Source organism: Echiichthys vipera (assembly GCF_963691815.1).
Source record: "Echiichthys vipera genome assembly, chromosome: 13".
Classification (NCBI taxonomy): domain Eukaryota; kingdom Metazoa; phylum Chordata; class Actinopteri; order Perciformes; family Trachinidae; genus Echiichthys; species Echiichthys vipera.
The window spans coordinates 18118815-18145022 of record NC_139838.1 but is presented as its reverse complement, the minus strand read 5'-3'; the positions used below and the strand labels follow the sequence as shown (position 1 = coordinate 18145022).

At 39.8% G+C, this 26208-nt stretch overlaps 1 protein-coding gene across 1 annotated transcript; it reads left to right on the top strand.

Annotated features, from left to right (window-relative positions):
• The first annotated feature begins 7385 nt into the window (after positions 1-7385).
• Positions 7386-25042, top strand: grhl2b (grainyhead-like transcription factor 2b). Its single transcript, XM_083925014.1, has 16 exons — positions 7386-7712; positions 10399-10588; positions 10905-10972; positions 11646-12024; positions 12947-13017; positions 13242-13398; positions 14054-14165; positions 18252-18346; positions 20690-20848; positions 22038-22095; positions 22318-22457; positions 22865-22902; positions 23102-23193; positions 23833-23918; positions 24021-24085; positions 24174-25042. Exons 1-16 carry the CDS (start codon positions 7693-7695, stop codon positions 24286-24288), a joined length of 1845 nt encoding a protein of 614 aa, XP_083781140.1. The 5' UTR covers positions 7386-7692; the 3' UTR covers positions 24289-25042.
• Positions 25043-26208: the final 1166 nt, after the last annotated feature.

The following is a 26208-nucleotide window of genomic DNA, read 5'->3' as shown; positions in this document are numbered from 1 at the left end:
TCCAGCCTGCCATTGTGCGCCCCCCTTTATCTTCCTGCCTCCCCTTCATCATAAGAAAAAGAGAGACAATCCTTTCAGTCTTTTGTGAAGGTGGGGAAATATCTCTCAAGAGAGTAGGATGTGATTATGCTTTCAGAAGAGGCAAAAAAGTAAAAAGAAAGAAGTGCGAGGGAAAAAAATGACAAAAGCCACACATTGCTCATGTTCCCCCCCCACCCTGGAGGTTGTTGTGCAGGGACTTGTTAGCTTAGGTTTGGGGTGAGGTTGTCCAGCCTTAGGGCCTGTGTGAAAACAAATCTTCCAGGTGTCAGCTATTCAATAGAGGAGGAGAATATTATCTGGCTGTCCATTGTGCCTATGAATAAGCAGGGGTTTGCCGCAGACAGCCTGAGACTTTTTTCTCCCCCATTTGGGTCCTTTCCTCCCGTCACAGGGGCTTTTAGGTATCTAGCTCAGCCAAGTTGTTTTTGAAGAATCCTTTTGTTTGTAAGTGATCTTTTGCAGTTTCTGGTGTGCGTTTCTCACTGCATATCCACATATCCAGGGTCCGATCTTTCCCAGAGGTTAAGCCAGGGTCAAGAAAGATGTTTTCTAAGATGCATTTCAGGGCAGAGAAACTTGTCTGGCAACACAACTTCACACCGAGAGGGAGCAACGGTGAGTTCGACCTGTTGAGGGAAGAGGAAGTTGGATTTCATCTTCCCCATTGGCCACTTCCTCTCCCTGCTCCCCCTTCTTGCTTTTTTTTTTTCCAAACCAACAGGTTTTGCCACAGTCCACTGCTGCTGCACCACTTTGACATGCCACAATGTTGCCAGACCAGTCGGGCTGTACACAAGCCGTGACACAGTCACAACACGTCCACATGCTGGTAACTTTCACTGCTGCCTTCAGAGGCCTCCTTTCACCAGACTTGACTGACATATTTAGCACACACAGGGTTTGTGAAAACATTTAAAAGCATGTGAATGTTCTCATTTGTCCTGGTCATTGTTTTCCCCAAAGCAATTTCAGTCAAAAGCAACTGGACTTGGTTATTTGTCTAGGAAGAAGTTTCACCTCTCATCCAAGAGGCTTCATCAGTTCATGTACGCATCTCACCAGGCTGGGACTGGACCTGGACCAGGACCAGGACCAGGACCATGCTGGGACTGGTCCAACTAACTGGTGTGGAGATCCAGGTATTTAACCTCTCACAAGGCCGATGATGTCACTGACACCTTTAATAGTTGTGTTTTTTGTGTGTTTATTTTGGTGAAGAAAAATAACCCATGCCATAGAAAACAATGCATTTGTAAAGCAATAACAAATTAAATGTGTAAATATAAATACATATGACATAATATAGAAGAACAGTTATGAGCATTCACATTCATTTGGGTATTTATTTCTGTTTATATATATTGTTATTTATAAATATATATTTTTGTATAAATATTACTCAGTTTTGTTCTGTATATACTTTATTCATTTAATCCCTTTAATTTTCATTATTCTTTTCCCTCTTGCTTTTACTTTTTCCTGAAAGGCCAAGCTGTCAATCAACTGGCTCTGGGCGGGACTTCCTGCCCTGAAAATTCTTATTCTCTAGTTATTCTTTTGTTTTTTGTTTATTCTCTTTATATTTCCACGTTTTATTTCTTCCTTTATTTATTTTATTTTATATTTACACTTTTCTTTTACATTTTCTAATTATTCTTTTATTTAATTCTCTATATTTACAACATTTTTATGTACTTATTTATTTTGTTATTTATTCCCCTTTATATTTTCTAACTTCCTGTCATTTTAAATCATGTTTTATTTATTAACAGATTTAGTATTTTTTATGGCACTCCTATGGCTCTATATCCATCTAACTCAGAGGGGGAACAAGTTAAAACCAAAGTTAATGGGTTTGCAATGCAAATGCATCTGTTTAGTGGTTTATTACAACTGACCCTGAGATGCTTGAAGAAATCAAATCAAGAGGGCAAACCATGCCTCCAGGGGAAGAAGACACACACACAGACACACACACACACACACTTGTGCACGCAGAGTGCAGCTGAAGGAGAGGCGAGGTGTGCGTCGGGCAGACATGAGCCGGTCACACAGAGGCTGATTGTGAAGGTGACGACAGCTCTCACTAACCTGACTCACAGCAGCAGCTCTGAAGCTACGGCGGTTGTTCGTGAATGAAGGAGTCAACAGCATCAGATCAAATGTCAGTTTTAACACAAATGTCACTGAATTTCTGATTTATTAGGACAAGGTTGGTACTAATGAGTATAGCATGCTTTTAACCATTTTACAGATTTTATTAACACTGTTGTACTATGTAAGGAAGTGCTGGGAGTACAAAATCAGTTGTGTGAAACTTTGCGAAATGCGTAATGCTTAATCCTAAAACCTTAAAATTAAACTATATTTACTTGTGGCTCCTCTTGAGTTACGAGCAGATCGACCTATAAGGGATGTATTTCTTCTCAGATCTAGTATATGGTATTTTAAACATTGCAAACAAATGCCTTTACATGGACTCGATTGTATCTATTCATCTAAAAGCCCCACAGATGGATGACAAATGAAAGGCCAAATCATGGTTCGAGATAAAGAATGCTTCCATAGACAACACAAAGGTTCACAAAATGGTTTGATCAGTGTGAAAATGATGCGAATCATGTCCCTGACGGTCTAAAGATCTGTAATGGTTTTGGAGTGACATGTTTGACACCTTTGAACACCATGATGATGGTGTTCAAACGTGTCAAAATGGAGAAACATCTTTTTGGAGGAATGGTTTTTTTTTCTTCTATTTTCTTTATTGAATTATGTAGACAATTACACAAGAAAAAGTATAATATTTGTAAAGTGTGTCTGCTTTAAGGTGAAAAAAAAAACCCCAGACAAGAACAGAAAAACCCCAACATGAACCCTGTATCCCACCCAACAACCCCACGTCAGACACGGTCACAGTAACCAACCAAGTAACCAAATAACATCTAACATAAGTAGATAGGGGAAAAAAAAAAACTATCAGCAGGAATGGTTTAATAGTGACCCAACACCTTACTAAGACATTTTAAGTTGTTCTTTCCCTTTGTGTTGTCATCTGTCTGTAGTAAGAGACGGATATTTACCTATTTAAACATGCTTTAATCTGCTCAGTTACCACTATTCCACGTCTCCCGTTCTCTCTCATTCCTCCTCCTCTTCCTCCAATCCCTCCCGTTGTTTTCTTCCGCACTGTTTTCTATCTGGGGGGATGACACATCCCCCCACAACTCTCCGTCTCTGTCTCAGCTGTGAGTTTTCTGTGCTCAAGCAGGTAGACTCTGACACCTAATCCTGGCCAAGTCCAGACAAGCTGCTTCTCCCTGTGAAAAAACTCCAGGTATGTAGGATACACCTTTCACCTCTCTCACAGAGTGGGACACACACACACACACACACACACACACAAACACACACACACACACACACACACACACACACACACACACACACACACACACACACGCACACACACACAGAGGAAGGTATTCTGTGGCTCTTGGCCCCTGACTTTCCTGTCTTGCCCGTGCCTGCTTGTGGCAGCTTGTACGGTAGCCTTTGCACCATTTCAGCTGTCATACCGCCACATGGCAGACATTCCAGCTGTGACAAGTCATGTAGGGAAAGGTGCACGTAGGAGAAAAGCTCACACATAACCATTACTTTTTGATTAAGTCAAGCAAAGCATACTTCTCACTTTGTTTTCTGAGTAGAGTTAATGATTCATAGGCATGGACAGATTTTGAGACAGCAGGCCTTTGGGCACAGGCGTGCACAGGCCCCCGCCTCCTCCCTTATGTAGTTTATGTTTCTTTATGGTTGTTTCACATCTTTTTTGTTGTTGTTTTGCCTCTGCAGTCCTTTATACTTTATATTTAATAGTCTCCTTACGGTAGTTTGTGTCTCTTTGTTGGCATTTAGCATGTTTGAAGTCATTTTGTGTCTCTTTGAAGTTCATCTCTTTGCGTTTGCTTGCATCTTTTGTCGTCATATTGCATCTCTTAGCGGTACTCTCGTGTCACTTTGCAGTCATTGTGTGTCTCTTGGTTGTTCTTTGTGGTAGTTTTGCATCCCTTCTGTGGTATTTTTGTGTCTTTGTAGTCATGTTGTGTCTCAACATCTCTTTGTAGTCTTCTCACATATCTGTGAATTTTTTGTGTCTTTGTAGTCGTTGTGTGTCTCTTGGTGGTAGTTTTATGTCTCTTTGTGGTTGTTTCACATCTATTTTGTGGTTGTTTTGCTTCTGTCTGTAGTCGTTTTGAGTCTCCTCATGGTAGTTTGCGTCTCTTGTAGTAGTTTTTCATCTCTTTGTCATCATATTGCATCTCTTGGCGATATGGTTTGTGTCTTTGTACTTATTTTTCTTCCCTTTGTAGCCCTTTTGCATCTCTCGTGAATTTTTGTGTCTTTGTAGTAATTTTGTGTCTTTTGCAAATCTTTGTTGTTTTGCGTCCCTTTGTAGTTCTCTTGCATCTATCTGTGTACTTTTTGTGTCTTTGTAGTAATTTTGTGTCTTTTGCAAATCTTTGTTGTTTTGCGTCCCTTTGTAGTTCTCTTGCATCTAACTGTGTACTTTTTGTGTCTTTGAAGTCGTTGTGTGTCTCTTCGTGGTAGTTTTACATCTATTTTGTAGTTGTTTTGCTTCTGTCTGTAGTTGTTTTGAGTCTCCTTATGGCAGTTTGCTTCTCTTTGTCGGCACTTAGGATGCTTTAAGTCATTTTGTGCCTCTTTGTAGAGGTTTTTCATCTATTTGTCATCATATTGCATCTCTTAGTGGTACTCTTGTGTCACTTTGTAGTCACTGAGTGTCTCATGGTAGTTTTGCATCTCTTTCTGCTACAATTTGTGTCTTTGTAGTCATTTTATGAACCTTTGTAGTTTTGCATCTCTTTGTACTTATTTTGCTTCCCTTTGTAGTCCTCTTGCATTTCTCTGTGTACTTTTTTTTGTGTGTTTGAACTCGAGAAACATGCACAGTCATTTAAAACAGAGGCTCTGGACAAAAACCCAGGTGCTCTGTGGGCTCATTCAGTAACCCATCCGTGTTCAAGGGAAAAGGTGTTAATAAAGTTGGATAGAAATAAGTGTTGAGTACGTCCGTTATTTATTTTTGTACGCTCCTACTTTAGATTGTTTTTTGTCTCTCTCGTTCTGTTGTTCGCCTCTCTGTCTGTGTGTTGTTGGAAGAAAAGGACCCCACCTGTATTTGTCTAGCAGCTCCATTCACACACATACGGAGAGAGCTCAGCAAAGGCCCAGGTGCTCTGTAAAACAAATTAGACAAGGGAGGATAGTAGTGATCATTGCATGCAAACACACGCTTGCCCCTCACACACACACACACACACACACACACAGACACAACATCACTGACGGTTTAACTGAATCTGAAACGTAATCTTTAGATTTCCATATAAGAGTGCCTGAAGGCGTTCATAACCAAAAGGCCCACATTTTGTCATGCAAACACCTTTATAGGACATACAACCAGTTTGGATACTGCATCCAACTGTTTTTAAAATCCAACTGAGGGTCGGGGTGATTTGTTTCCTCGTTATTTGTTTGTAACTCTGTGGCAGTGGTGGAAGAATTTCCCAGATCTTTTACAGCTGTAAATGTGTAAGTTTAGTGGAATAAAAATCACTGATTCGCTCTGAAAAAGAGTAGAACAGTGGCAGAAGATTACTTGGATTCTTTACTCAAAGTACCAAAGTATAATAGTCCAGCATTCAAACTCCTACTTAAGTGAAAGTACTGTAAAATCTTAATCTATAAAGTAACATGTAGCTGCAAAACATGTTGTAATAGAATAAAGAAGTACAAAATGTGCCACTGAAATGTAGTAGAGTAGAATAATGAAGTAGCACAAAAATGAAATACTCACGTAGCGCCTAAAGTACAAGCAACTCAAATATTTACTTCCGTAAATGTAAAAAACGTTGTTACTTTCCATAACTGGAAAAGCATCTTTATTCAGTTTTTAATGCCATTGATGTTTCTGAAGATAAACAAACTTTGATCACATCCATAACATCTATCTATACCAATATGAGACATTTATTTTACTCTGCGTTATATATTATTAAACATAACATCATCAAGTGTTTGGTTTAGGTTCCATTTGCAATTCAGGTGTTATCCAGTTATTCTTTATTTTGTTTATTGTTTTGTTCTTTTTTACAATGTTTTTGCATTCACAAATCAATTCACAATTTAAAGTGTTGTTTTTCTTGTGATTTGTGTGTAGTTGACCTGCTGTAACACTTTAATTTACCACTGGGATTAATACAATCATTTCTTTATCTTCTACAACAATTATTAATACAACCAGAAAGGAGTATTTAGCATGGTGGTCACAAATGGTCATTCCCCATCTCGGCAGTGCCCCAGCATTGTATGACACACACACACACACACACACACACACACACACACACTCACGTATTGTTTGCTCTGGCAGGTTCATCCCAAACAATAGGATCTCCTCATACAATGGCTTCATTAAGGGGACAATGGCATTGTGTCAGCTAATGACAGGGCTCCTCCCTGCCTTCTGTCTGCTCTGAGATTACCTGTAACACACACACTCACAGACAACTTATTATGAACATTTACATGTAGAAGGGGGGAAAAGGCAAAATCAGTGGCAGTGCAAGGAAGAAATCATGTAGATGTGTGTCTTTTGTAACTCTGTTTTCTGCAGTGGTGTAAAGTAACCAAGTACATTTACTCAAGTACTGTACTGAAGTACAATTTTGAGGTAGTTTACTTAGTAATTCCATTTGAATCGACTTAATACTTCTACTCCACTACATTTCAGAGGAAATATTGTACTTTTTACTCCACTACATTTATTTGGTAACTTTAGTTTCTTCACAAATTCAGATTATTAATACAGCATATTATCAACAAATGAAATAACATCTAATGTTATAGATTAAGCTACACAGCAGTCTAAAGTAATCAAAATGAGCCCCTCCTTCATCAGCTGCAGCATTTGATATTTACATTAAAATATCAATAATTATACTGTAATAATATAATAATCTGAAGCAGGCAATAATACAAAATGAGCACATTTTGATGTGACTTTTACTAAGTTACATTTTGAATGCAGGAATGTGTCATTAGGTGCCTTCAGTGCCGTCTTTTCGTTTGCCCGCAGGTGAGGTGGGCCTCCATACCTGCCTCTCTGACCCGCCAGCCAATCAGAGCCCGGCGCAATCTGCAGCAGCCAATCAGCGCCAGACTCGCCCTTATACCTTTCAATTCTTCTTCTTTTTTTTTCCTACAGTGAAAGAATTTCAGCCAAAGTTGACCCGCTGCCATTAAAAGCAAGCCAAGGCAAATATTATAATACATGGCAGCAGGATGTGTGGATATTTGTCAAATAATATGCGTGGAAATTGAGCGCGAGACGAGCAGAGTGATTGGGCAAGAGGACAAAAAGCGGCTTTACCTGCCAGGTGGAGCGGCGGGGAGACAGTGAAGGGAGAGAGGGAGAGAGGGAGAGAGGAGAGAGGGGCAGGGAGAGAAGAAGCGGGGCGAGAAAAGTCGACTTACCTGTAGCCCAACTTCTGGCAACTCACTCACTCTATTACCTGCTCCGACTTGAAAGTCCAGTTTCACAAGGAAGAGTCGTAGAGGAAGCAAAATATGTCACAGGAGACAGACAAGTAAGTGATCGAGCCCGCGGAGGGGATATCTGATTGTTGCAGCTTATGAGGGGGAAAGTTTTCTTTTTAGTCGCTAATTAAAAAACATTGTAAATCCCGACGTTGTGATTGTATCAGAGGATTGAAGTAATGTCACTTCCTGGGTGATATTACAGCGACTCTTTGGGATATTTATGACAAATATTAAACTTATGTGTCCTTGGAGGAAAAACTTGGCGCCGTGGATTTTTTTTTTTTTCATTAGAGCCGAATTCGCCATTTTTGACTGATGGGGGAACAAAATGTGTGCAAAGTGCAAAGGACTGGATTCTCTAAACACTTTGATGTCTTTGACTGAAAATAGGAGTTTTGGATTAGTTTTGAATTGCACAGCATTTTTCATATTAGGCCCGTGTGCGATGGGCCTGCGTGTGGATAAGGGGGCAGTTTGTGTCGCCACCGGGCCTGCTGTGTTGTTTTGTAACACCAGAAACTGCTTTATTTATATTAAAGAAGAAACTACAACCTATGTAGCATATTTAGAGCTACTTTATCTAGAAGCACAAAAGCATTTTACTATTTTTTAGGAGGGATCGTGGTCGTTTTTACTCTCCCTACTTTATTTTTAATATCTAATTAAACATTAGAAATAGCAGAGGAACCTTGGCCTTTTCAAAATGTGACAATAGCTTTAGTTTTATGTTTTAGTAGAGGTCATAATACAGTTACAATGTGAATAACTGTATTATTAATTATCTATATTATGACTGAAAGAGTGCACTTGTTCCTAACATGATGATTGTAATCTAATATTATTATTATTGTGTATTAAAACAGCTAAATGTCTCTATGTGTAACTGCAGGGGTGCTGTTTCATGCATCCTTCATAATAAATCTGCAGTGACAATAATATCTGCCACTTTGTTGACCCTCTTTGGTAATATTTGGTCAGATCCACCAGAGTAGAGTTGTTAGAATCATGAACGTCACCTCCTGCAGATGTCTTTGGCCTTTTTCTGGGTGCATGTCAGCCTGTGCCTGCAGGTGTTGGTTGCCATGGAGAAGATGACCAGAGTTTGTAAAAACAAAACAAATACAACTATGATAAAACCTGGTCAAACAGCTTCATCCTGGTCGCCTCTTTTCTACCATTACACCCTTTTCCATAAAGGTTTGCGTCAGTGTGACATCACGGATTAGAGGCGGGACAAATGGCTTTGTTTTATTTGGCAGGTAGATCTGTCAGACCGATGCCAATTATAGAAACCACAACATTCATACACGCTATTATATTTCATGTTGTAAATGAGCTTCAAAGGAATCCTAATTAATATTGCCTGTGACACTGATTAAGTCTTGTTGGTTTGATTCTCGTTGGAATGATGAATTAACATAAACAGAAGAAATAAACTACCGTGACGCACTTTTTCCTGACTTTTCCTGAAGGTGTGTCATTACACTGATACTGTTCACTGTACAACAAGTGCAAGTTGACACATCCAGAGCCTCACTTGTGATTGGCTGAGTTCAGAGGGATGTTGTGACAACACTGTTTGTTTAACTGGTCTGTGATCTCGACTTAAGTGGGCCTCAAAAGAATGGAGAGACAAGCCCACATAAACACAGACAGGCACGAAAAGGGCTATAGTATATACATTTTGGATTAGGTTATGATCACTTATTTTAGATAGCGAATGGCCAAAATAAATACGAACGATCTGAAAGTTTCGCCGTGAGAATTTTTTAATCAACAAGAAAATAAAACCACATTTTTAATATTAGAAACCAGAGGAAAGCAGGTCAGTTTTAGCACTTGTGAACTAAACCAGCAGATTGAAATTCGGGCTTGGCGATAATTTGAAATGAACATTTATTGTGTTTCCATGAATCTTATCGTGGTGAAAACGTATATATTGAGATATCGTGATACACAGTTACGTCGTCTAAATTGACAATAACAAGCACATGCTAAAATTCTGATGTGAAATATTTTGAGTTTATATTTTGCCCTCAAGTTTTAAATAAAACGAAAAAATACTTTCATTTGTTGCATATTAAATTCAAATAGGAGTATACAAAAATAGGCTTCACCATGTGGTTATTTTTTGTAGACTATTTATTCACTGAATTACCAGAGAACAGGCTATATCATGATATATATATATATATATATATATATATGTATATATATATATATATATATATATATATATATATATATCGAGATATGAAATAACCTAAATCGGGACAGAAGATTTTGGCTATATCGTCCAGCCCTAATATGTCATCAAAACGATACAAACATGTCTATCATATATATTTATCTCTACAGTTGCTATGACACTCTGGAAAAAAATGCGACTGAAATGCATTGTGAAAATATTTACATCATTTGGACGACGCTTTACACTCAGATCCTTGCACGTTATGTTCATTTTGCACTAAAGTTCTTAGAAAATACTATATAATAGTACTTTCCATTCTTAGTAAGCTTTTAATTCACACAGAAGTACAAAAGGCTTTGCCATGTGGTTATTTCATAGATTATTTATTTATTGAATTACTAGAAAACATGCTATATGTTGATATATAATGTTATGGAGGTATGAAATGAAATCAGGCTAGAACATTTTGGCTGTATGGCCCTGCCCTTATCCAAATCTAATTTAGGTCCACTTTAATTCAAATGTTTATGCATGTCTTCCAGTAAGCGTTTGGTGGTGGTGGTCCCCAACGAGAGCTCCTACCCTGCAGTGCGGCGGGCCTACACCAGCGAGGACGAGGCATGGAGGTCGTACCTGGAGAACCCGCTGACAGCCGCCACAAAGGCCATGATGAGCATCAACGGGGACGAGGACAGCGCCAACGCCCTGGGCCTACTCTACGACTACTACAAGGTCTGGATGCAGGTTTTGAATCGTTTCTTTGTTTGGTTAATATGGTGACAGCGTTGTATTGGTGAGTGGCAGCCCGACAAATTCATCCCCCAACACACGGGTTATTATTAAACCACATTTCTAACTGCACTTGTGCTAAAAATACATTATTGAGAAAAGTAAACACGAGACAGCTGTTTTCTACTCTTTCATCGAACATGATAAATGAAGGAGACACTTATTCAACACGTTCTGACTTTTTACCTCAGGAATCTAAAGAAAAATGTCAAGTTAAGATTGGAGGCCAAAATAACACGTACTCCTTTCTTCCTTCAAGGTGCCGAAAGAAAAGAGGCTTCTGCCAGTGACCAAAGTCGTTGAAGTTACAGATGAACAGGAGAAGAGGTCAGTGAATTTGGGTCTCTCAGTGTCTCGCTCATGGTTGCACATGTACAGACAGAAAGACATAGAAAATAATTGCTAAACATGTAGTTGCTAGTAGACCTTTTTCCAGCAGTGTGTGGAATGAAATCCTGGAGCTCAGTGACCGTAGTATGACATCTGACAGTATGAAACGCTTTCAGTTAAAACACAATTTTCCACAAGTTAATTGTCATATGAGACAAGCACTTGGAGCATGCATGTATGCAAACACCACGGATGAGTAAGTCTTGTTTCACTCTAATCCCTGATATTGAATTAAAGAAATACAGGCTGCAGTGGAAAGCTCCGGATCCCTGCAGAAAAAAGAGACAATACGACAGATCTTAAGATATAATGAGTCTCTGCTTCTGGAACAAAATCCTATTATTTACCAAAAAAACAACTAGTGAATCATTAAAACAGGAGAAATCCAAGCTTTGCTGAATAGAAGAGTTAGGATGCCTTGTTACATCTTGTTTACCTGGAACACTGAGATGCATTTTAGTGTGCATATTTCAATAAAAGCAGGTACAAAACAGGTTAAGCCCCATATTATGCTAATTTTCAAGTTCATCTAGAACATGTTTACAAAAGTTATTTAAAACAAAGAGCAGCAATACATCCTAAATCTATATAATCCATGTGTTTGTTTCAGGTCTGCGTTGCCGGGCAACCCCAGCAGCCACAGCGAGATGGAGACGGTGGACAACCGGGTTCAGGTCCTCAAATCTGTCCCCGTCAACCTGTCGCTGAACACGGAGCACCAGGAGACCAAAAGGGAGAACTTCAGCAGCTCAAGCGAGGCGGTGTCAGGGGACGGGGGCTCACCAGCTGTTGCCGTGGTGAAGGCAGAGGTGTACGCGCCGGTCTTCATGACGGGTCCAGGGCTTCACTACAGGGTGGAAGCAGAAGAGCCTTCAAGGGTGATCTACGAACAGAGTCCGTATGAGGTGACCACCGTCAGTCACAGCTCGTATGTGAAAGACGACCAGCAGAGTCCGCCTGACAGCCCATATGAAGAGGAGAGAGACGGGGTAAGACACTGTTGTTACAGGAAAGACGAAATATTCTCAACCTGGTGGGGTCACAAGAGAAATCTGACGGGTCATAGGCTGATAAAAACATTTCATCTGAACAAAGTCATGTTTACCTTTTAGACTTTTGCCTAATAATTCCTCTTGTTATAGACTGGGCCTGTTGACCCTTTTTAGAGCTTTAGAATTAACTTCTTTAACTGACCACGACTCGTAAACATATTAAACCCACAACACGGGTTCACAAGTAGAAAGTGCTTCATTAGAAGGGGACACAACTGATTTGGCCACAGCTACAGCACAGAATTATTGTTGGAAATAACAATTTTTCTATTACTGGGTTGACGGGGCATTTTCTTTCGCCCCTGCGGACGAAACTGTGGAAAACGTAAAATCACAAGTAGATATTTTAGCGTCAGTCCGTTTTGGTGCTTCTGTCGAGAGTGCAGAAAAAATATATCTTACTCCCTTTTTGTGATCTGGAATAACTTTTTTTGTTATTATTCTGTTACTATTATCTCCTCAAAAAAGCCAAAGCTGAATGAACGATCAGGCGCACTCTGGGGTATGTTGAACGTCCCTATGGGAAGTGAAGTAAGGCACAAGAAATAGAAAAGGGAACTTGAAGCACGAGATGACAGAGTATCACACACGTTATTGTGTATGGTACCTGAACACAGATTGATGTTTAAATCGATTCACTGAGAGTCCAAATGTTCATTACCTGAACAGGAAGGACTTTCCCTGTTTCCTGAAAATCCACGTTTTTATTCTGATCTCTATTTATGTACAATACGGTTGTTGTTGTTGTTGTTGTTGTTGTTGTTGTTTGCTCATTTACAGCATTGTTTAACCAGTTCCTCTCAGGCTAAATGAACTTTACCTTCTGCCTAAATAATTTCCTCTTTCTGTTTGTTTTAAGCGTTCTCAACAGAAGTACCACACACCTTCCTCTCTGGCTACAGATGACTTCTTATTTCACCAGGAGGGAGTGTAAGTCACTCAGAATACCATCGCGTAGTCTAATCATTATTAATACAGCACAGTTATCCATATATCTTCCAGTGTGAGTATTCAAATGTGTGCCATTTTGAAATCAAAACACTGACTTGGAGTGATCCGGAAAGGAATGCAAACGTGTGGTATGTACCTCTGCCCCACCTTGTTGTATCTAATCACATATTTTTCTCTATATTTGATTCTGTGTGTGTGTGCAGTGATAGCTTCCAATACACCCTGGACGCCACTCGCTCGCTGCGTCAAAAGCAGGGTGAGGGGCCGATGACCTACCTGAACAAAGGCCAGTTCTACGCAGTAACGCTGAACGAGCTCAGTGCCAACAAACGCCTCCGTCACCCCATCAGCAAAGTTCGGGTGAGGGTTATTTTTCCTGCTATAAAGTGATCCCAGTTATCTTTATTTAGCTGTAGTTTATATATATTACCCATAGAAAATACAAAACGCTTTAATGCCTCATCAAAGGGGTAAGCCGTGGCCGTGGCCGTCCATCCCGTTCAGGTGATCATGATTTCTCAGAAACAACTTGAAGGATTTTCTGCAATTTTGTCACAAATATTCACATTTTGGAAGTCAAAGGTCACTGTGACCTCAAAACACATTTTTGTCCACAACTCAAGAAATCCTGCGCTTATTATGACAGCATTTAACACATTTGGTCGGATACGGAGTTGGGGATACAAATTTTGAAACTGGTGATTGTATAGATCTTTTGTGCTGTCACAAAAATATCGCACAAACATACACTTAAAACCTTACCATTAACTTCCTTTAAAGTCTTCACTACATTTATTATGTCAGTCTGGACAGTTATGGCATAGAACTGCAAGGCAACACTGCAACTTTAGTCTGACCATGTAAGGTGAGAGGCAACTTTCAGCTCATTGTCTCCAATTTTACTTGCAGCAGACAGCTGTTTTCAGTGAAAAAGCTCTGACAAACAGCAGACAGACATGGTTACAATCCCAAACACAGGCACTGTTTCAGTTGACTCATCTTTTTTCCCTCTCAGAGTGTGATCATGGTGGTGTTCAGTGAAGACAAGAACCGAGACGAGCAGCTGAAGTACTGGAAGTACTGGCACTCTCGGCAACACACAGCCAAACAGAGAGTCCTAGACATCGGTAAGACTTAACTTGTTACTCCTTCCTCCAAGGCTTTCTGTATGTGAACGACAGCAAATTCTTGAATGAATCAAAACACATTAACCGAAAGACTATGACAGATTTATGTGATTGCAAAAGCTGGAATGCACTTAGCTAATAAACAAGGCATGACCAAACTGAGAGCAAACAAGCCCCCACCCAACTGTCTACCTGAGGCTGTTCAGCTGCCCACCATCAGACAGGCAGCTAGGCTTCCCTGCACACACACAAACACACACTAGCACGCACGCACACACACCTGATTCTCTTAATGTCTAAGTGTTGCTGAGGCACACAACATAAATCCTGTAATCTCCTTGATAGTGCCTGAGATATGGAGCAAAACATTAAAAACTTGATAATCTAGAACAATGTGACAACAACCAATTTCCCACGAGTGTACACTTTACATCTGAAGCTTCATATTATATTCGTAACATTAAAACTTTCGACCTTTTTACCTGCAGCGGTATTTTTTTTTTTTTTTTTAGTTAATGGATTTTAATTTGAAGCGAGCATTTTTACGCCTTGTTGAATGAGTGTGTGTGAGAAGCTTGTAGGCGGTTTGCGTTTGACAAGCTTGGGCCTGCTAACCAGGCAGAGATTCAGAGGTATGTGGGAATCTTGAGGTTGATGGGACACACACACCCACACATACAGACAGACAAACACACACACACACACACACACACACACATACAGACAGACAAACACACACACACACACACACACACACACACACACACACACACACAGACACACACAGCTTGTTGGGACAGGGAGAGGAATGCTAGCTGCACTGTTACCTTGGCTGGTTTTGGTCTGTTGAAAAGTAATTCTTGCCCAATTTAGATTTTCATCTTCATTCCTATATTTACGTGAACCAAGACAAATCCTAATTAGCCTACAATTCATTATATCTGCCAGTTATTGTTTTTCCCAACCTGCGATAGATATAATTAAGCGGTTGTGAAATTCAGCTGCGCAAAAATTAAGTTTTGTCTTTTCTCAAACTTTATACCTAAACTGTAAAACTTTTTTTCTGAACGCCCTTTGTGATGGGTTAGCTGCAAATGGACAAAGCTTTGCAGTAAAGCGAATGGTTATAGATATTTTAAGAAATATGCCTTATTTGCGTTTTTTGTTGAGAGTTAGATGATAAGATTATCACCACTCTCACACTCAGAGGTAGTGGTGTATTATGTTAGTTTTGGACAGAGCTAGGCAAGGCCTAGCTGTTTACCTGTTTCCATTAGGCCAAAGTAAGCTAACCAAGTGTTAGCTGTTTACATGTGTCTATTAGGCTAAAGTAAGCTAACCAACTGTTAGCTGTTTACAGGTGTCCATTGGGCTAAAGTAAGCCAACCAACTGTTAACTGTTTACTGGTTTCCATTAGGCTAAAGTAAGCTAACCAACTGTTAGCTGTTTACCTGTTTCCATTAGGCTAAAGTAAGCTAACCAAGTGTTAGCTGTTTACCTTTGTCCATCAGGCTTAAGTAAACTCACCAACTGTTAGCCAACAGTTGGCTAACTGACTGCTAGTTAGCTTCATATTTAGTCACCAGACATATCTCTCTGTTCAATATGAAGCTACAGCCAGCAGCCAGTTAGCTTAGCTTATCATAAAGACTGAAAACAGGGGAAGCAGCAAGTCTGGCTCTATCCAATGGAAACAACACCTTTCAACACCTGTGAAGTTAAAAAGAAATAGTCTCTCATACAACCACAAAGTGACATTATTACACTTTTTGTTACAGATTGAACAGCTATATTGTGATAAATTGTGAGCTTTAAAGGTGCTGCTAGCCAGATATTGTTATAGTTGGACAGAGTCAAATTAATATTCTTCCCCTGCTGGGGACCACTGTCCTTAAAATGCTAACAGATTGGCCTATACAGCACATTTCAAAGCGAAACTCCTTATGATTTTCAGATAACTGCAACAAGTTGACTTTCTGTTGTTTTGCTGATAATTAGAATCTTAGTAGGCTACTGACATTTGAAGCTGCCAGTAGCCTAGATCCTGTTAAGAGGAAGTGTGTTATCTTTTTCAGCATGATTCCCTTTCGCATTTGCCAGTGTAATGAGTCTGTGTTTTGTTTGTGTGTAGGCCCTATGAGCCAGAGATAGTGTGCATCAGTAAAGCTTGAGCCACAGGGATGAAGTACTTTACTTTCACACTCAATAGTTTCCCAAGACACACTGCAAACAAGGATGCTGAGAAACCCCTTAACATGCTATCTTGGTAGTTTTCTACCCTGTTTTGTAATAATCATTTATATTAGGGCTGCAACTAATGCTTTGTACATTATTGATTAATCTGTGAATTACTTTCTCACTTCATCAAACAGCCAGGTTGGTCCACATAATGTCTGTAAAAAATGGCAATCACAATTATCCAAAGCCCACGCTGACATATTGAAAAAGCTTGTTTTGTCTAACCGAAGGACCATAACAAAAACGTATTGAGTTTAATATTATAAAAGACTAAAGAAAGAGCAAATACTCACATATGAGGTGCTGAAAATTTTTCAGTTTTTGCTTAAATTACTTGAATCAACTTTCACATCAATTAATCAACTATCAAAACTGCTGCTGATTACTTTCTTCCACAACTCAATTAATTGACTAATCATTTCAGCTCAAACTTACTTAAAGTACGTATATGTGAGTGCATGACTGTGCATCAGAGTGGGGGAGTCTCTACTCAAACAGCTCAGTGGGTCAAATGACAGACCCCTCCACCCGCTTCCTCAGAGCCAGGTCGGCCTGTAGCTGGATGCAGCCTGTAATCTGAAGCTGTCCAGAGAGTTTGAATAGCAGTGGAGGGTTTGTCTTGAAAGGGGGGTCATCATGCCCCTGGGCCACGTCACAGAATGGATCATTTGAATGGGGTTATTTAATGGGGGATACTGGCAGATAGGCATGTTGCTGCCTGCCCAGCTGCTTCATGCACCTGCTTTGTCGCCGTAATGGCGGTTAGGATGATGGAGGAGGTTGGAGGTCACTGAAGCAGTGGGGGGATGCTCTGAGATGTGACCAGCAGAATTGTTGTTGGACGAGATGCTTCTCCACAGACACTGTAGAAAAAGGTAATTAAGGTCTTTCTAAGGTCCTTCACTATCGGCATGTTTTATATTGGGAGGTTTTGCTCTAGTGCCGGGGTTAACAGATAAGATGGACCTTTCAGATGTGCCAGGCTTGTTATAATATTGAATGAAATACGACATTTGACAGTCTGTATGAAGCTGTGTGTAATGAAGAGACTTTAAGTTTTCGGTGTGTGTGTGTGTGTTCAAGTATACACGGTGTACCCAGAGCTTCTCTGATCAGATTTGTGTTCAAGTAATGACAACTGAGGCGAGTGAGTTACTCTTTTATTCATCAAAGTGGAGATTGACCTGAAGTACAAATTTTCCACATCAGGAGTTCAGCCCGAATCACGTCCCATCCTATCAGTGTCTCTGATACAGATAGATTTTATAATGTGGCTGAAACCCAATACCATTAAAAAAGACCAAAAACAACAATGAGCTAGTCCTTCTCTCAATACATGCCCACTTTCATACCAGGTCCAAGCTTATTTACTCCTTCAGGAGATGTACATCTTTACGTAAAAAAAGCGTACACATTTTTCTTAACATAAACATGAGACTTTCCTACAGCATACCAGTGTACTCAACTCCCCACATTTAAAGTCCCTCCAGTTTGTGGTCACACAGGTCAACAATAGCCAGCCGATGTGCTCACATGATTGGCTTTTAATACGGTTCTCAGAGCCACATAGCCTCCTGTGTTTCCTCCTGCTGCCTTTGAAGCCTTTGAAGAGTTTGTTTGCCCAAGCAGATAAGGCTTTATCTTATAAAATTGAAGCGTGCCATTTGATTGCTTATCTTAACAAACAATAGCCACATGCTTGTTTCATTTATTGACCGGATATCGGCAAAGTATAACTTGATTATACGCAGAATCAAAATAGTTTTGATCATGCTTTCATTGCAAAGTTACATTTGAAAAGTTGTTGTAACTGCAGAAATAAACCACCCCTCTATCCGTCCTCACAGCGGATTACAAAGAGAGCTTCAACACAATCGGCAACATCGAAGAAATCGCCTACAACGCCATCTCCTTTACCTGGGACGTGAATGAAGAGGCCAAGGTACAAAACACAAATATTGCAGTCTTTTTTTTTTTTTTGCAGGACATAAATGTCACTGTAATTTTCCTAGAAACCGGAATACTATATTTACTTTCGCTGGAGGCGTGTTGTAGATGTAAGAAAAAGCAGTTGGACAGGTTTTTTTTGTGCTGATTCAGGTGTTGGCAAACAAATGCATGACAATACCTTTGATGAAAGCGCCTCACTTGTAGACACCACAAACACTAAACGGTGAATTAAACATTTTGTTATAATACAAGAACCGAAAGCCTAAAACAGCTCCTGTTTTCTGCTGTCCGTCATAAAGCTGATGGGCAGTGTTGTGTACTTTTGCTCTGTTTGTCTTCTTCGTCTTTGTAAAGCCCACTCCTTTGTGGCCGCTCCTTAAATGGAGCTCTGTCACTGTTTAACTCAGAGGACCCCAAGGGCCAACACACACCAATCCCTGTCCCCACCCTCTGTTGTTTGTTTTGCCCTCATTTCTGTGTGAATGCAACTGGCTGTAAGTGTGTGAGTCAGTGTGTGTGTTTGTAATATAGCTCGGTCTTTGTAATAGCAGCCTGCGGACAAAGACGATGCTGGAGGAAATCCAAGCACACTTCTCTGGGCCAATATTGACTCTCTCTCTCTCTCTCTCTCTCTCTCTCTCTCTCTCTCTCTCTCTCTCTCTCTCTCTCTCTCTCTCTCTCTCTCTCTCTACTTCTATCCCTCCCTTTCTCTTAATCTGTCTGACTATTGAGCCTGAATATATCTGTTGCAGGGCAGGAACAGGTGTAATGCCCTGGTAGTTTATTGCGCATACCTTCACTCTTGGTGGTCTAAAAAGGAAGTGACAGAGTTATTTTTCATCGATTCCTACGAAGGAAAATCAAGTTTCTTTTACATTTTCCTTTGACCAAATAAAAAAAACCTTTGGGTTGCTATTGTATGTTCTTTATACCTGTAAAGTAAATAAGAGTATCCGGTTTTCACAGGATGACTATAAACAAAGAAGTAGTACCTCAACAGATGCTAGATTAAACATTAATATTAGTTAAGTGCACACAATGTGGTTGAGACAGCTACACCAGAATATACAGTACAAAGTTGTGTGCTTCATGTAGGAAAAAGCTCATGATACAGCCTTCTTTAGGGATTCATCTATTTCATACAGAGGTATTAGAAAATTGGACGAGACAGGAGAAAAACCAAATACGGGGAAAGAACACTCTAAGTTAAAGGTCCCATGTTGTAAAAAGTGCCATGCCTTTTTTGATTATAAAGCAGGTTGAGGCGCTCTGTAAATACTGTGAAAGTATCAAAATGTTCTTTCTTTCTCTTTATATGAGCACAGTTGTGATGTCACAACTATACTATACACAGGTAGAAAGTGCCGCTACAGTGACGTTATAGTCTTTCCACAGCTGCAATGGTGGTGCAGAGACTCTGAGAGCGAGGATGCAGAAGAGCTGGAAACACTGCCCAATCAGAGCAGACCGTTTTTTTCAGGAGGCAATCTTAAAAAGACAGGCGCCAAAATAATGGTACAAGACCAAAACATGACACAAAGGCAATTATGGCAGGTTTAAGTCAGTATTTCCTCTAAGTCAGGGGTGTCCAATGGTACCACAACCAAAATAAGTATGTTTTCTTTCAAAAGTAGAGCCTGAAAATGATCTTTAAGTATTTAACAACAAAGTCAAGCTTTCAGAGACAAGGCTTTCCTCAGGGTACTTGTTTGTAAAGAATAAACCCCAGAGTATAGACCTCACCTGTGATACAGTCCACAATTAGTACCCCCAAGGTTTAAATACCTAAATAAAACTTTAGACAAATACAGAAATAGATGCAGAAACAGCTGGTATGTAACAGCTCCTCACTAATCCAGCGTGCTATGTAACCATGCAGCTACATGTAGTTTTGATTTCTATCTACAGGGATTTTTAGATATCTGAAACTTCTGATGCAAAACAAACACAACAGAGATGAAAGGAATTTTGTTTGCGGTAAAGAAAACCATTGGAAACTCTCAACGGCAACCGCATCTCTCCAGAAACAATCTTTCACTGACCGGTGACATTTTAAATTTGAACTCAAAAATCATTATTCATCATTTATTTGAAAGGCAGACTTAAAATGATGCAGCATGTGTCTCTGAGCGGGAGTGCATACTTGTGTTTTCAAAGTGAATATAATATTTTAAACTACAATAAATAGAGAACTCCGGTTTGGCCAACATTTTGAGTGATTGTGGATGTTTTGGTCGGTACCATTGTGTACAAAAAAATTAAAACATTCCTTTAAAGACAGTAGCTGAAGAAAAATGTATTTTAACACTAAATACCTCTCTTCTGTCCCTGGCAGATCTTCATCACAGTCAATTGTCTGAGTACAGACTTCTCCTCTCAGAAAGGGGTGAAGGGTCTTCCTCTGATGATCCAGATCGACACGTACAGCTACAACAACCGCAGCAACAAGCCGCTGCACAGGGCCTACTCGCAGATCAAGGTCTTCTGTGACAAGGTGAGACATCTGTTTTAAGGATTTTGTCTAGAAAAGCTTTATTTTTTTGTCAGTTAATCCTGTCCATTAAAGGATCACATTTTGGGGCGGCTGGTGGCACAGTGGTTAGAGCAGTCGCCCCATGTAAAGATGAAGCTGAAGGTCCTCAGGGCAGCGGCCGGGGTTCAACTCCGACCTGCGGCCCTTTGCTGCACGTCTCCCCCTCACTCTCTCACCCCATTTCCTGTCTATCCTATGTAATAATAAAGGCTTACAAAACCTGCAAAAAAAAAGATCACATTTGTATGCTTGTGGATTGTGATGAGGGATTTTGCTCCTTGTTATCATTATGGCACTATTGTTTTAAGTGTGTCATTTTAAGGGTGGAGTATTGCTCAGTTAATTTGATCGATTTATCAACTGTTTCATTAATGAAACACCAGAAAAGAGCAACAATCGTAGGGTGGACAAAATGAATTACACAAGAGAGAAAAGGTCAACTAGAGCTGCATTTAATGTGATAAGGTGCTCTTATATGAAGCTTTATTATAGCAACTCTGTCCTAAACAAAAGTCACATCTGATAAAATATTTAGACGTTTTCACCCACGAGCGTCGTCATGTAAACAGGGCCTTACACAGGTACGAGGAACCCAGACAAGACGTCAACCAACACTGACACCAAACTGACAATGAACTCACAAGGAAACAACAGGGGACCAGGGTACATAAAGACAGACTAATTACATCTGGCGAGGGCAACACAGGTGGCACAAATCAGGACAAGGGAGACAATCACAGACAGGAAGACAGGGCACAAGAGGAGAGAACTTCAAAATAAATCAGGAAACTGACGAAACAAACTTACCTGACTTTTTCATATTAATCTGCTGCTATCTGAATAGCGTTTGTGTATCTTGCCTTTAATGCTTCTAAGATGTGTTGAGCTGTGTCACAGACAGTGAGCTTGACCGCACTGAAGGTGCAGTTAGGGAGTTAAATAATGACATCAGTCCTCCCTCTAGTGGTCTCACCTGCATAGTGAGCCTGCAGATACACCTGTGCATATACACTCACACACCCATGTTATGCAACGTCCCCAGACAGAAGCGATGTAGTGATTACTCATTTTGAGTGTGTTTAAAGGAGGCTCTTATCATTTCCACTAACTGATACGTTCAATATGTTTGTTGTGTGTTGTTTTTTCTCAGGGTGCTGAGAGGAAAATAAGAGACGAGGAGAGAAAACTTTTCCGCAAGAAGTCAAAAGGTTCGAGTTGCATATAAAGTTCTTTTGTTTATGAAATCTTTGAACTTTATAGATCTAGGGTGTGATATGAGAAGGAAAAAACGCCCTCTTGAGTACATGAAATCACGGTGAATACATCTCCCTCTACTGCTTTTACATGGTTGTGACTACAAGGTATTAATCCGAGTGTGAGCATGTGTCTTTCCCATTCTTTTCTAAATCTTCTTCTTCAATGGTGTTCAGGTAAAGATGGAGGTGTAGGCGTGATAACCGTTCCCAAGAAGTCCGACACCACTTACTTCAAGACCATGAGCGACTTGGAGGCTCAGCCCGTACTCTTCATCCCCGATGTACACTTTGGCAACCTGCAGAGGGCTGGACAGGTAGATCGCCTTCACACACACACACACACATTCGTCTTCTCTGTACACACAAGTGAATGAACTTGTTTTCTATCAGGTAAGTTCATCTGCTGAAAGGTGAAATTGGAGCCACACTTTAGTTTCCGAATGCCCGGATTTCTGCATTTCAGCTCCTTTTCAAAAGGGTAGTTTGGATATTTTAAAGTGGGGTTGTATGAGGTACTTATCCATAGTCAATTTATTACCTACAGTAGATGGCGGTCCGCACACCCCCAGTTTCAATATCATCGGGCACAGAACAGAAGCTAAGCAATGAATTTCTGTTGAAAGGAGCTGCAGCAAAGTGTATTTTAGACACCTTCTACTTAATCTTTTTACTTTCTCATAAAGCTCAAAACTTACATTAATACTTAATACTTTGTCTGCAGGTGTTTACCTTCAACACAGAGGAGATCGAGAGAGAAGGGTGAGTGTATGTCAACAGGAAATTTACTTTTTTATTTACATTTGGGCATACAAATATAAAATATGCAAATGGAAGCAGGTACAGATACCAACCGAACACATGCAGAGGAGGTGCATGTCACACCACAAATGTAAAGCACAATGCACGCACGTTTACGGCACCTGACACAGGTTTTTTCATTTTTTTGCGTTTTCACCAGGAGCGTGCTGGTGAAGAGGATGTTCAGGCCGTCAGATGAAGATCTGTGCCCGTCGCCTCACAAACAGATCAAAGAGGAGACACACAAGAGAGGTACAAGACAGCCGCTTCCTCTGCTGCATGACGTTCTCTCTTTACTGTCTTTTTTTTAACTGACATCAAGAAATCATCAGCCTGGTTGTCTTAGAAGTTAAGATTATTACTATGATTTATTGGTGACATATTTAGTCCATAAAATGACAAAAAACAACCCAACGTGATTCATTTAAAGTCCTTTTTGTCCACAGTAATCAAATACTCCAAATATATGTATTCAAATTAAAATGATGTAAAACAGAGAAATTAGATGCTGGAGGGACAGTTGGTATTTATGCAAACTAAATGACAAACATGATTGTTTCTCTAAGGGCGATATGGCCAAAATATTCTATCCCGATATAGGTAATTTTTCGGATTTTAATAACAATATATATCAAGATATAGCATGTTTTTTGGTAATTCAATTAATAAATAGGCTATATGAAATAATAATTAAGAATTTTAGGGGGAAATTAACAAAACGTGCAAGCATTAGAACGTAGAAACTGCAGTAATGCAGTTCAGCTGCGGGTTTTTCAGCATAATACATATTTTACATTTCTGCCACCATATATGCTCCAACGTACTGTATGTGTGTATGGAAAACAAATACTGTAGCTAACGGTAAAAGGTTTTTCCCTCCTCTCTCTGCAGTGCTGTTGTACGTAAGGAAGGAGACGGACGAGGTGTTTGACGCTCTGATGCTGAAGTCTCCCACCCTCAGAGGCCTGATAGATGCTGTGAGTGGCGCCTCTCTGATCACATTTGAGACTTATGGCAAAGGCACAATTGGTTTACAGCAGAGCACCCGTTTACAAACTGCTTTCATATGTTATTTGTAGATATCAGAGAAGTACGGCATGGCCACAGAGAGGATAGCCAAAGTGTACAAGAAAAGTAAAAAAGGGTGAGTGATGAGACGGATTGTAGTTTTGGGCTTATTTGGAGCCTTGTGTTTAGCGTGTGAAATTAAACTTCAGTGTTTTTCGTGTCAGGATCCTGGTGAACATGGACGATAACATCATCGAGCATTATTCCAACGAAGACACCTTCATCCTCAACATCGAGAGCTACGCGGACGCCTACAAGATTACGCTGACAGAGATCTGACAGCTCGCCAGCCGACTCGAAGGTCGAGACCAAAGGGACGCTGTGACTGCTGGTTGGCTGAAATCTACGAGGCTGCTATTGATTGGCTGATAAGCTGACTGACAGTATTGGAGACAGTCCATTGGTGGCGTTAGTCCGACGCTGACACTGTTACACTATGAAGCAAGTCGTATTGTCTGTGCAGGACGACGACGACACCTACGTATAACAAGAGGACATTATAGAAATTCTTATGAACTGGTTATATTTACTTCCTCATTGTACTCATCCTCTATGTTGTGAGGTGAAAGTGAGTACAGATCCATGTCCTCCACTTTTGCTGAATATTTTTATTGTATAAAAAAAGTTCTACTTTTCTGTACAGTCTTGTGTTTTTGCCAAATAACACATCAGGAGAGGCTTTGTGAAATGCCTGATGTACTGTATGTAGCTTGAATTAGTTGGTCCTAATTGACTTAGTTTCTTTGCATGCTAGCCAATTGTTTTTGTTAGCTGTGTTATTATTTATTAATGACAATGTTTTGCATTTATTTAGCGATTTAACCAAGGATTTCAAGTACTTTACATTTCAGTGACTTTATTGTCACCCTCTCCAAGAGTACTCAAGGAGTTTTTTAATGGCTTATCTCTATTTTCCAGCCATATGTTGTACTATTTAGGCTACATGTCAAAAGCCTAAGTGTTTATTTGTAGTGACCTAACGTAAGATGACAATGCATTAAAACCAACTTCTGTCGGGTGACGAATGGCACTTGGCCACATGTGCTTGGCTTTATTAAAAAAATGAATAAAGGTGTAATCATAAAGATGTCATTTTTGGAGTAAGAGTAAGCTTCTGTGAGGGCACAGGTTTCTTTGAGCTAAATGCTAACACAATGACAATGCTAACATGCCAATGTTAAGCAAGTATCTGCTATAGAGTAACAATGAAAATTAGAAATAAAGGGTATAGCATTCAAGTTTTCATGCTGGTCGTCAAACCGTGACAGATAAATAGTAATGCCTTCATCGTGTGTGTTTTTAACAGTAGTAATAACCATTAAACCATGTTAAGTAATATCTATATATCTTTGAGACAAATTTGTTAGGGTTTTTTTCTTCATTGTGAGATTTAGCTACAGTCTCATTGGGTTATCAAACTAACTAACTTTTCAACTAGAAAAGTTCAATTGGGTTCAAAGTTAATTTGGCTTTAGCTAGGGCTAGCAGTTATCGTCCCAGCTAGCTTTCACTTGATTATTTAGCATTAGCTCTCCTGTTTTGGCAGTCTTTCTGTGGCAGAGCGTGGTTTAGTTTGATTTTGTTACTATTTATACACCCTGTTTTCAATTAAATGTTATCTTAGCTTTGTGGGGTGCAGTTTACTATGTTCAGCATCCCAAAGTTTGGCTAGCTAGCATGCTAACATCAGATGGGAATGTCATTTGCTTTGCAAGCATTTACTTAAAAAGCCAAGTATTGGACAAATGTTTAGCTCATGATGCTGTGAGAGAACAGGTAACTGAGCAAAACGCTGACATCAGCATGCAAACAGTCTCATAATTACAATGCTAATGTTTAGCAGGTATTATGTTAGCATACTAACCAATAAGCCAATAAGCATAAAGCATAAACTTTTCTTTACTGAAGGTAAAAAGAAGCCATGGGGCAACAAATGTATTACAATTCATCCTGTGTGAAAGTAGCACATTTCATGACAATCCATCCTGTAATTTTAAACTCAAAACACAAAATATGCTTCACATGGGGGTGCTAGAGGAAACGTTAAGATTTTAGGAAGGTCATGGGATTAATTGTCAATTCATTCAATGGTTGTAGATTTATTTCAGTCCCAACCAAGGTGGTCCACAGATTAACCAAAATCACCTGGGCCACGCTATATTTACTATATATATAAAAAAAAATAAAAAACGACCAGTC